Here is a 12,487-nt window from a genome sequence, read left to right as displayed (position 1 = left end):
CTTGTGTCTTAACTATGGCCAGGCGAACGTCACAGGCACCATCGTACACCATTTTGTGAAAATAGATTTTCCGACTCAATATTCACTTGTAAGCTTTCATTTGCACTGCAATCTGTTCCTGGATAACTAAACTTCCTTTCACACACCGTCACATCGGCGTAGCTTACCTGTTATTAAGGTAAATCCGAACATGATTGTGAAATATTACAGACTCCATTAAACAATAACACCAACAAGAACTTGTGTCTTAACTATGGGCAATATCAAGCTGAATATTGTATTGGTTACAAACTAAAGTAGGACTGAAGTAAGAGCATTGGTATATCTCATCTATTCAAAGTGCCCTTTCCTCAATTCCATAGAACAGGCCATCTTTTTCAAAAGCTAAGGTCGTCCCAACTCTCACTGGGCCTTATTGACACCCCACAAGAAGCAGCACTGAGTGGTTACAAACTAGGACTGAAGTAAAAGCATTGGTATATCTCATCTATTCAAAGTACCCTTTCCTCAATTCCATAGAACAGGCCACCTTTTTCAAAACCTAAGGTCGTCCCAACTCTCACTGGGCCTTATTGACACCCCACAAGAAGCAGCACTGAGTGGTTACAAACTAGGACTGAAGTAAAAGCATTGGTATATCTCATCTATTCAAAGTACCCTTTCCTCAATTCCATAGAACAGGCCATCTTTTTCAAAACCTAAGGTCGTCCCAACTCTCACTGGGCCTTATTGACACCCCACAAGAAGCAGCACTGAGTGGTTACAAACTAGGACTGAAGTAAAAGCATTGGTATATCTCATCTATTCAAAGTACCCTTTCCTCAATTCCATAGAACAGGCCATCTTTTTCAAAACCTAAGGTTGTCCTAACTTTAACTGGGCCTTATTGACACCCCACAGCACTGAATGGTTACAAACTAGGACTGAAGTCAAAGCATTGGTATGTCTCATCCAGTGTTGTCAGATGGTTTAGTCTAAAAATCCCCAAAACAACCCAAAATCGCCATTTCCACAAATACTGTATATTTCCCTCTGATCATGTAGGCTTTGCTAATAAAAAAAATACTCACTATACTCCATCTAAGTGCAAGCAAAATAATTGCAACAATATAAGGATCTACTCATCTTTATTTCTTCTTCATAGAAATGTGTAAAAAATATATCCACCAGACACCCAAAATCTCAAAAATCTAGAGATACATCCCCATATCTGGCAACACCGATTTCATCTATTAAAAGCATTCTTCTCTCAATTCCGTAGAAACATTGATGAAGACACTTGGCAGATATGTTTGGATGGTGGTATGTATCATTATCGCCCCAATCGAGACCCTGTTCATTGGCCTCTACACGAAGCTATTCAAGACAAGCCCAAATTTCGTCTACGAGGCTTACATGAACAGCATGGGACTCACTGGGAATGAAAAGCAAGTAGCTTTCATCAGGACTGGATTTGTCACTCCGAGGTATATGTGGAGCAGGATAAAACTACTTATCAAACTGTAAGTGTCGAGCGTGTTTTCATGGTTTGATATTTTCCTAAGGTAGCATTTCATATAATTGTTTCACATGCTTTACACTAATGATAAACTATCATCTAATTGAGATAAGGGCAAGTATCATCCAGTAAGCCTACCTCTATTACATTCCAAGAGAAACATTTTAGAAAAAACAAAACAAGAACCTGCAAATGTAGCTTTATCTTTAACCAAATTGTATCTTAACACAATGACTCCTTTGAATATATCTCAATATATACTCGTACTTTCATATTTTCTTATAAAACCAAAGATAATTTGTGGCTCGATAGGACCATCTGAAAATTGAATTTGTTATGATGAAGAGGGTTGATTGTTGATAGTAAGAGACCTTGCAGTGCGTGGTGAAAGACCTTGAAGGTGGTTCTAAAAAGGAGAAAGTTTAGAGTGAATGTTTGCACGACAATGGTATAACGTTCCAGGAACTATAAAGGATGAGTGGAAAATGAAAGCAGTTGATTCACATATGTATATGTAAGGAACTGTTGCAAGTGAAGATAAGGTAATTCTTGAAAGTGCTTGATGAAAGAAATGTACCAAAATCTCTGCAGAAGCTCAACAAGCAGACAGTCCAGAGAGGCTAATGTGAAACAATCAGGACATGAAAGGAGGATATTGTATGTTAATATAAGCACAATAAGATCTGAATAAAAATAAAGCTTAGGTTAGAGTTACAAACGATAGGATAAATTAGAATGTTGAAGAGAATATGAGGAAGGAAAAAGTATAATTAATGTACTAGAAGTCTTAAACCTAAATGACCTTATACTTTGATGTCTCTTAATTCAAGGAAACAGCTGAGTGACAGAAAAAAAGCTAGTTTTCATGATCACATCAGATAATTCTCATGAATTTAGAATATTCCTTTGCTCAATAAGCTACAGAATTATTACAAATTACCTTGAAGTTATTTCATCCGGTTGGTTTATCCCTTTCCCTTTGGAAACTTTCCTTTGGAAGTTGATAGTCATTAAGACTTGTTTCAAAGAAAAGGTTCTCTATTGAAGATGATGATGATAATAATAATAATAATAATAATAATAATAATAATAATAATAATAATAATAATAATAATAATAATAATAATAATAATGGGAGAATTACTCTCTTCTTCCAGTGCTGTGAATGAAGTGGTAATGATAGCCGAAGAGAACGAAAAAGCTCCCAACACGAAACTGATCAAGATGATTGACAAGACTGACTGCAGGCTGTTGGACTTCGCCAGGGCCGGGAGGCCACTCATCGTCAATTTCGGATCGTGCACCTGACCTCCGTTCATGGCCAACCTCGAGAGGTTCCGTGAGGTAAAGAGGTTTTAGTGTACACTCTAGAAGAAACAGGTTTTTACTCTCTCATGGATATCTTCATGATTGGCAAGACCCAGATAGCCCTTCAGATTGATTATTATTTTGGCCACTGTTTTATTCCACTTCCACTCTATTTCACTTTTCCTTCCATCTTAATATAGTTTATTGCCATGAAATTTTACTTATCAATGTGGTGGCCCATTGAAAACCTCCCTGCCTGGAATTCTCTAGGACGTGTTCAAGTCATGCTCAAGCTCGATAGTTTCTTGTAGTGTCTGCAACCTTGCCATCCCTGTGAGCTAAAGATGGGGGGTTTGGGGGAGCCTATGGATCTACCTGCTGAGTCATCAGCAGCCATTGCCTGGTCCATCCTGGACCTAGCTTGAGTGGAGATGGAGCTTGGATACTGATCATATGTATATATGCTCAGTCTCTGAGGCATTGTCCTCATAGCTAGGGCAATGTCACTGTCCTTGTCTCTGCCAGTTAAGAGCAGCCTATTATTATTATTTTCATTAATACTTACTAAACTACAACCCTAGTTGGAAAAGCAGGATGCTATAAGCCCAGGGGCTCAAAAAGGGAAAATAGCTCAGTGAGGAAAGGGAATGAGGAATAATAAAATATTTTAAGAACAGCAACTACACCTAAACAAATATTTCTTATATAAACTAGAAAAACTTTAACAAAACAAGAGGAAAATAAATTAGATAGAATAGTGTGCTCGAGTGTACCCTCAAGCAAGAGAACTCTAACCAAAGACAGTGGAAGACCATGGAACAGAGGCTATGGCACCACCCAAGTCTAGAGAACAATGGTTTGAATTTGGAATGCCATTCTCCTAGAAGAGCTGCTTACCATGGCTAAAGAGTCTCTTCTACCCTTACCAAGAGGAAAGTGGCCATTGAAACCTTTAATTGTGAGAAGAATTTGTAGAGATCTGCATTGACAGGAGCAGAATACTTGGTGTAAGAGACAACAGGACACCAGACTTTCACAAAAGTACAGGAAAGTCTTTACCTTTTCAGTAGATACAATCCACAGCACTAGAAGGGGGCTGAGAAAGACAGGCTTTCCCTTTATGGTAAGTAATTGATGAGGAAAGAGCTGGAATTATCAAACCTAAGCATATAGGCGATGTTTCACTATAGTCAATTTTTTTAGCGAGGCAGATTTGCACCGACTCGCAGAGGTGCTCTTTTAGCTCGGAAAACTTTCCTGATCACTGATTGGTTGGACAAGATAATTCTAACCAATCAGCGATCAGGAAATATTTCCGAGCTATAAGCGCACCGCTGCGAGTTGCAAATGCGCCTCATTAAAAGAAATTGACTATAGAAGAGAGGGCGTCTACTATAACAAACAAGGATTTAAGTCATCCAACATATAACAGCCCCTTACATTTAAAAGTTGGCAAAGAATTAAATTTATTCAGTTTTTGTACTGTGTAGACACCCCTTAAAAAATTTCTCAAGCCCTGCTGATTTCATAGTAACTTAGTATGGTCTTGATTTCATATTAACTTAATATATCTTTTTGTGGTCATCCTTATCCGGGGATGTAGTAGTGTGATGTTCTTGCTATGAATGTAATTAAAAGTTGAGTAGAATAATATGAATATGAAAATTTTATTGCTGTCTGCTAACTTCTGTAGAGGGTTTTATCATAGTGGCCAGGCTACCTACTGGTCACCAATATATCAGATTTCTTAAATGTAGATGATATCTATTAACTTTTTGGCTACAACCATATTTCTGTGTATATCAAGACTCCTGAAATACATTCTCATATTTTGATTCAGGACAGGCATGTTCCATAATTGCATTTTCATATATGTCAGGACATTTAGACACATACAGGCTTTACTGGTGAGCCTAATGATCAAGAGCCTGGGCGAGCATATGACATTTAATCCAGACATGAGAACCTTATACTGTACATATTACAGTATAGCTCTTAATCTCTAAATTCATAGTTTTCCATAAGATCTTTGTTCTTTCAGCTTACGGAAGACTTCTCTGAGGTGGCAGACTTTGTGCTGGTTTACATCGCAGAGGCTCACCCCACTGATGGCTGGGTCATTGAGGGTAACATTGAGGTCGCTAATCACAAGTAAGGATTTTTAGTACTTTGAAACTTTTCCAAGATTATTCAAACTTGTTAATTTCGTAATTATGTTTATATTTCTAATCTTTACCTTGAGTTATTCTATAGTTGTTTAAATCTAGAACTTTAACTTTCCATTTAGGTGGCTCTAGCTTCTTCTTTATCTTGTTTTCTTCACGCCTAGGGGCCCATAGGGACATTTTATTTCTAAACTACCATACAATCTTGTAGAAGCCTCCAAGATAGGTTTGCTAATGCCCTGTCTCTTTCAGAGCTGGGGGTCTACAGTGACATTCTATTTCTAAACTGCCATACAATCTTGTAGAAGCCTCCAAGATAGGTTTGCTCAGCCCTGTCTCCTTCAGAGCTGGAAGTCTATAGTGACATTCTAATTCTAAACTGCCATACAATCTTGCAGAAGCCTCCAAGATAGGTTTGGTCTGCCCTGTCTTCTTCAGAGCTGGGGGTCTACAGTGACATTCTAATTCTAAACTGCCATACAATCTTGCAGAAGCCCCAAAGATAGGTTTGGTCTGCCCTGTCTCTTTCAGAGCTGGGGGTCTACAGTGACATTCTAATTCTAAACTGCCATACAATCTTGCAGAAGCCTCCAAGATAGGTTTGCTACTGCCCTGTCTCCTTCAGAGCTGGAGTCTATAGTGACATTCTAATTCTAAACCGCCATACAATCTTGCAGAAGCCTCCAAGATAGGTTTGCTAATGCCCTGTCTCTTTCAGAGCTGGGGGTCTACAGTGACATTCTATTTCTAAACTGCCATACAATCTTGTAGAAGCCTCTAATGTAGGTTTGCTAATGCCCTGTCTCCTTCAGAGCTGGGAGTCTATAGTGACATTCTAATTCTAAACTGCCATACAATCTTGCAGAAGCCTCCAAGATAGGTTTGCTACTGCCCTGTCTCCTTCAGAGCTGGAGTCTATAGTGACATTCTAATTCTAAACTGCCATACAATCTTGCAGAAGCCTCCAAGATAGGTTTGCTATTGCCCTGTCTCCTTCAGAGCTGGGGGTCTATAGTGACATTCTATTTCTAAACTACCATACAATCTTGTACAAGCCTCTAAGATAGGTTTGCTACTGCCCTGTCTCCTTCAGAGCTGGGAGTCTATAGTGACATTCTAATTCTAAACTGCCATACAATCTTGCAGAAGCCTCCAAGATAGGTTTGCTAATGCCCTGTCTCTTTCAGAGCTGGGGTCTACAGTGACATTCTATTTCTAAACTGCCATACAATCTTGCAGAAGCCTCCAAGATAGGTTTGCTACTGCCCTGTCTCCTTCAGAGCTGGAGTCTATAGTGACATTCTAATTCTAAACTGCCATACAATCTTGCAGAAGCCTCCAAGATAGGTTTGCTACTGCCCTGTCTCCTTCAGAGCTGGAGTCTATAGTGACATTCTAATTCTAAACTGCCATACAATCTTGCAGAAGCCTCCAAGATAGGTTTGCCGCTGCTCAGCGGATGATTGACCTTGAGCCGCAGTCATGCCCGGTGCTGATTGACCCTCTCACTGATGAGAGCAGCAAAGCTTATGCCGGGTTGCCAGAGAGGCTCTACATCATCCTGGATGGCGTCATCGTTTACAAGGGCGCTCGCGGACCTACAGGATACAGGGTATGCATTTTCTAAATCCTTCCGGATACTGTACTGGCGTCAAGCGTACATTAAGTTTTTTCTATCTTTTGTTGTGCTGTAACGACTGTTTGATAAATTTCTGTTACTGGAGTTCCCAATTTTTAAGATTTCAGCATTTATTTTTTTCACACGTATTATTTTTTTTTTAGATAAATAATCAGAAATAGTAAGTATTACCTCATAATAAATAGCGTAAAAGTTTACAATCAAGAGAAGAGTGTAATCTTGGCAGAAGCACATATATTTTCATTTTTATAAATAGCTTTGCTTACAAAAATTACTTCACATCTCCATCTTCTAAATTGAAATTATTCTCCTTTCAGCTTGAAGAGGTAGAGCAATGGCTGAAAAAGTTCAAAGGGAACTAATTGAAAATCAGATTATTACACAATTCACCAAGCTTGGAATTAGTATCCAAATATGAATTACCTTCATAACATTGGTCAACCAAAATTTGCAAATACTCCGTAAGTTTTATTAGTCTGAAGACAATAACTGATTAAAGGGTTTGAATATGAAATTGATGAATGGATTTGTGGATTTTGAGCGCAAGGCCCGGGGAGGCTATTCATTTCTTAAGTACAACTAAAAAGTAATAATTAAGATAAGGTGGACAGCAAGATGAAAGGAAGCATTGATTATGAAGTAGAAACAATTGTTAGATTTTAGTTAGTTAATATTTCAATCAACAAAACATGAAATAAGACAAAAGTAAGTTAGTGTGATGACATATTTACTAAACTTCTAACGTAAGTAAAAACATGACTATGCTCATTGTGATTATAGTTAATATATAACCTTCAAAGGTTTAAGGATCTACCGGCAGAGGCACGGGAAAGGACAATACCCTAGAGACAAGACATTACCCTAGAGTCAGGACAATGCCCTAGAAACAGTGCAATGCCCTACAAATAGGACAATGCCTTAGAGCCAGGACAATGCCCTAAAGACAGAACAATGTCCTAAAATCAGGACAATGCCCTAGAAAAAGGACAATGCCCTAGGGGCAGGACAATGCCATTCTGACCATATATACATAAAATCAGCATCAAAGAACCTTTCCATCAAGCTCGAACCAGGGAGGGCCAGACAAAGGATGATGATGACTCATAAGACACAACTATAGGCTCCCACAAACCACCCCTCTCCCTAGCTCACAAAGATAGTGAGGGTTCAGACACTACTAGAAATTATAGAACTTGAGCATGGCTCGAACTCCCGTGCAACAAATTGGTAGATATAGACATTTCAAATAGGTTACTACAAATCCTGTTCTTACTAAATAATCTATATTTGCATACAGAAATTCCATTGCTTTATATTTAGAATAACAAAGAGGAAAAGAACCGTGATTTGTCACATGGAAAGAAGGGTGGTATGCCCAACTCTTTTCATGCTCCATTCAATATTTTCTTTTGCTTCAAAGTACATTCACATTTTACACTTACGAGATATCCTCATAGTCTTTCAATTTGTAATACTATAAGTCCTAAAATAGAGGTTTATTCAGACGTTACTTCATATTTTCATGATAATCAAAGGCTTTGGCGAGTATCTTAGTGACGCATGACGAGTTATTCATAAAGGCCTTTATGTGCCTTGGGTAAGCTCTGAAGATTCAAACACTTGGGTACGCTACAAGGTTTTTTATTATTTCATTTTGATAAAAGTATATAATGAGATTCTTATATGTCTGAATTTTGATGAGCAACATCTAAAAATAATCTTGATTAAGTTGAAACTGATCTTAAATTTAAACATTTTAGATCCATATAGATTTGTTGCATACGTTTCTTTCGTATACTTTTTTCTATTGCTTCAGAAGAATGTATATTCACTTTAAACGATAAAAAACAGTGAACTGGTTATATCGGAACTAGTTTCTTGGAGAAATGAACTAGTTATAACGGAACTAGTTTCTTGGAGAAACGAACGGTCTTTATCGAAACTAGTTTCTTGGAGAAATGAAGGGTCTGTATTGGAACTAGTTTCTTGGAGAAATGAAGGGTCTGTATTGGAACTAGTTTCTTGGAGAAATGAAGGGTCTGTATTGGAACTAGTTTCTTGGAGAAATGAAGGGTCTGTATTGGAACTAGTTTCTTGGAGAAATGAAGGGTCTGTATTGGAACTAGTTTCTTGGAGAAATGAAGGGTCTGTATTGGAACTAGTTTCTTGGAGAAACGAACGGTCTTTATCGGAACTAGTTTCTTGGAGAAACAAACGGTCTTTATCGGAACTAGTTTCTTGGAGAAACGAACGGTCTTTATCGGAACTAGTTCCTTGGAGAAATGAACGGTCTGTATCGGAAATAGTTTCTTGGAGACATGAATGGCCTGTATCAGAACTAGTTTCTTGTAGAAATGAACAGTCTGCATCAGAACTAGTTTATTGGAGAAATGAACGGTCAGTATCGGAACTACTTTCTTAGAGAAATGAACGGCCTGTGTCGAAACTACTTTCTTGGAGAAATGAAAGGTCTGTATTGGAACTACTTTCTTGGAGAAATAAACGGCCTGTATCGGAACTACTTTCTTGGAGAAGTAAACGGCCTGTATCGGAACTACTTTCTTGGAGAAATAAATTGCCTGTATCGGAACTACTTTCTTGGAGAAATAAACGGCCTGTATCGAACTAGTTTCTTGGAGAAATAAACGGCCTGTATCGAACTAGTTTCTTGGAGAAATGAACGGTCTGTATCGGAACTAGTATGTTTGAGAAATGAACGGCCTGTATCAGAATTACTTTCTCGGAGTATATATCCACCAGCGAATGACATGTCTCGTTTCCTCATGACGATTCGTCTGTAAATGTTAATGACACAGGATTGAATCCGATGCTTCTATTAACGCCATGTGCTATTCACTGCGGAATTTATTCATTTAAGACCAAATAATTTTCTATCCAGTATTATATTTTGTTTGTTTCGTTGTTTTTTATGACTAAATTGGCATCTTTATGTAACTAAACTAATAAATTAGAATATTTTGCAATTCCTATTATTTTATTTACCCTGAAAATATTCAAACTTGAACATTCTGTGTCTGTATGTGTGTAATAAACACACATCTATATATTTCAAGGCTACGTCGTTTCCCCAAAGAAGGGATGGCTCCAAAGATAGTCAAGACATTCATTGCTATCTCATTCACATTTTATTGATAGAAGAACACACATCTCTATATTTCAAAGCAAAGTTGTCTCACAAAAACAAGGACTGGCACCAAGGAAAAACAAGGCATTGATCAATACCTCATTCACACTTCAAATGTTGAATCATGGATAAAACTTTTCCAGTAGCAGCCTCATACACCTACATAAGAGTCCACCAGCAGACAAGCGAAATTCTAAAGACATGATACACCATTTACCAAAAACTAGAAATCACTCTACTTATCCAGAACTTTCTATGATTTCTTCTTGTTCCTCAAACACTTCTTGAACTGTACACTCTATCCAGCTTTCTTCCTATATGACCAAACCATCTAAAAAAACTCTACTAACCCTTTAACTGATTATATGAATCTAAAAATTTCCTATTTTTCTATTTTTTATATAATTCATCACTATAACTTGTCCCTTGCATTTCCCTTACATGATGGAGAGTTGGCTAAACCATGCTTTTATATATTCTAAACTTGGCTTCCATAGATAATCCCTGACTTTTGCAAATATCCTACTGCCTTACTTACCTCTGTCATTCTGTAATTCATCTTGTCTCTCAAACTAACATAATCCAATTGATAATCCTTAATTTTTAATGTGACTCAACCGTTCTATCTTTCTACCATCCATACCAACATCCATTGTTTTATTCACCAACTTTCCATTTATCTTCATCAACTTTCCCCTATTGTAGACACTTTCATTCACACCTGTCTTGAATGCACTCTGGCTAATCTTGGATATTAGGGCCATTCATTCTTATTATATCTTTTTCACCATCTATCACCCTTTCTAAGACTTCCTTTCTTATCTCCTTGTACTTCTGAATTATACACACTTTCTTCTAATCTTTGTTCATGACTGAGCCATTTAAAAAACACATTGATTCATTCTTTCACCTATGCTAACCTTTCACCCCTCCAGCGCATCTCCATATTTCACAGATTATCGCGATCTTTTTCATTGCGTTTGCTAACATAAATGCATACGAATGCTCCCATATGTAAATACTAACACAAAAACGTGAAAGCGTGCCTAGTCTGGGGTTTGTGAACCCTTTGGGAGAGGAAATGCCTTCTAAACGGCAGATGATTCTCTTCCTCTTTAGCCCAATTGTTGTGGTTCTGCCTGGTTATCACCAGTATGAGGTTGGAGTCCTGCTCAAACTCGTTAGTTCCTTTGGTGTCTGCAACTTCACTATCCCTGTGAGCTAAGAATGGGGGGTTTGGGGGAGCTTATATGCCGACCTACTGAGTCATCAGCAGCCACTGCCTGGACCCTCCTGTTCCTAGCTTAGGTGGAAAGGGGGCTTGGGGCTGATCATATGCATATATGGTCAGTCTCTAGTGCATTGTCCTGCTTGTTAGGGCAATGTCATTTTCCCTTGCCTCTGCCATTCATGAGTAGCTTTTAAAACCATTAAAAACACCAGCTCACTCTGTGTACTGGATACTGCTACATAAGTGGTAGCAAGCAGCTCAACCTGAACACTGCTATCCTATGAAGCGACATATGAGCCTCCTCTTTAGGACCCATTGGCTCTCACATTTTCAATACTGCAGAATTCCACGAAAAGGAAATTATAGCATCATCGCTGCTCTGGGCGGCATGTCACCAAGTGACGTAGTAAAACAGGCTTGCGGCCCTTTTTTGAAAATAACAGCAACAACAACAACAAAAACAATAACAATTGAACGAGACTATTACATCTTACGGCTTCCATGGACCTACAAAACCCATATGATATAATTGATAACGAGGCTAGTACAGTGGTAACGTGTTTGCCTAGCATTTGCATGGCAGCAGATCGATCCCCTCCCGGGACCGAGAGTTTAAGCTGTTTACTGGGGAGGCCACTGCTGTGGTTAGGCACCACAGTTGGGGAATGGGCTTGCCCGGCTGACGTTCTGGTGAGCATCTATTCTCATGGAACTAAAACCAGACACCTTTAACCTTTAATGTGGAGAGTATCGAGAATGTATGAACTAGTTGACATATTGTTGGGGATATTATCAGTTTATATGATAGATGTGAAACATGTGTTACTGTTTTTTAAAATATCTTATTTCAATAGTTCATTATTTTTCATATCGTTTATTTCCTTTCCTCATTGGGGTATTTTTTTCTGTTGGAGTCTTTGGAACTATAGTATCTTGCTTTTTCAATTAGGATCGTAGCTTAGCTAGTAATAATAATAATAATAATAATAATAATAATAATAATAATAATAATAATCCTCATAATAATAAATAATAATAATAATAATAATAATAATAATAATTAATAATAATAATAATTAATAATAATAATAATAATAACAATAATAATAATAATAATAATAATATCATTAACAATAATAACAATAATAAATGATAACAATAATAATAATAATAATAATAATAATAATAATAATAATAATAATAATAATAATAAAGGACAATTGACGTATGTACAAAGTTGTAAGATAAGAAAATGAGATGTAAATATGACGTGTCATGTTGATGTTTACAGATGAGACTGTACTAATTGGAGACAGTGATGAGAAGCAGCAGAAGCTGATGAAATAGTATGAAATGTGAGCAAGTACGAGACAATTATTATTATCATTATTATTATTAATTATTATTATTATTATTGTTATTATTATTATTATTATTATTATTATTATTATTATTATTATTATTATTATTATTGTTGTTGTTGTTGTTGTTGTTGTTGTTG

General features: G+C 37.2%; 1 protein-coding gene across 1 annotated transcript in view; it reads left to right on the top strand.

Annotated features, from left to right (window-relative positions):
• Positions 1-9,594, top strand: part of LOC137656762 (type I iodothyronine deiodinase-like) — a 10,719-nt gene extending 1,125 nt beyond the window's left edge. Inside the window, exons 2-6 of the mRNA XM_068391028.1 lie at positions 1,262-1,502; positions 2,656-2,842; positions 4,848-4,957; positions 6,397-6,583; positions 6,928-9,594. Coding sequence (XP_068247129.1) covers positions 2,816-2,842; positions 4,848-4,957; positions 6,397-6,583; positions 6,928-6,972 — 369 coding nt within the window. The 5' untranslated portion in view covers positions 1,262-1,502; positions 2,656-2,815 and the 3' untranslated portion in view covers positions 6,973-9,594. The remainder of the gene's footprint in view (positions 1-1,261; positions 1,503-2,655; positions 2,843-4,847; positions 4,958-6,396; positions 6,584-6,927) is intronic.
• Positions 9,595-12,487: the final 2,893 nt, after the last annotated feature.

This window comes from Palaemon carinicauda, chromosome 17 (assembly GCF_036898095.1).
Source record: "Palaemon carinicauda isolate YSFRI2023 chromosome 17, ASM3689809v2, whole genome shotgun sequence".
In the NCBI taxonomy this organism is placed as follows: domain Eukaryota; kingdom Metazoa; phylum Arthropoda; class Malacostraca; order Decapoda; family Palaemonidae; genus Palaemon; species Palaemon carinicauda.
Note: the sequence above shows the minus strand (reverse complement) of the source record. Positions and strands in the feature narration are given on the sequence as shown.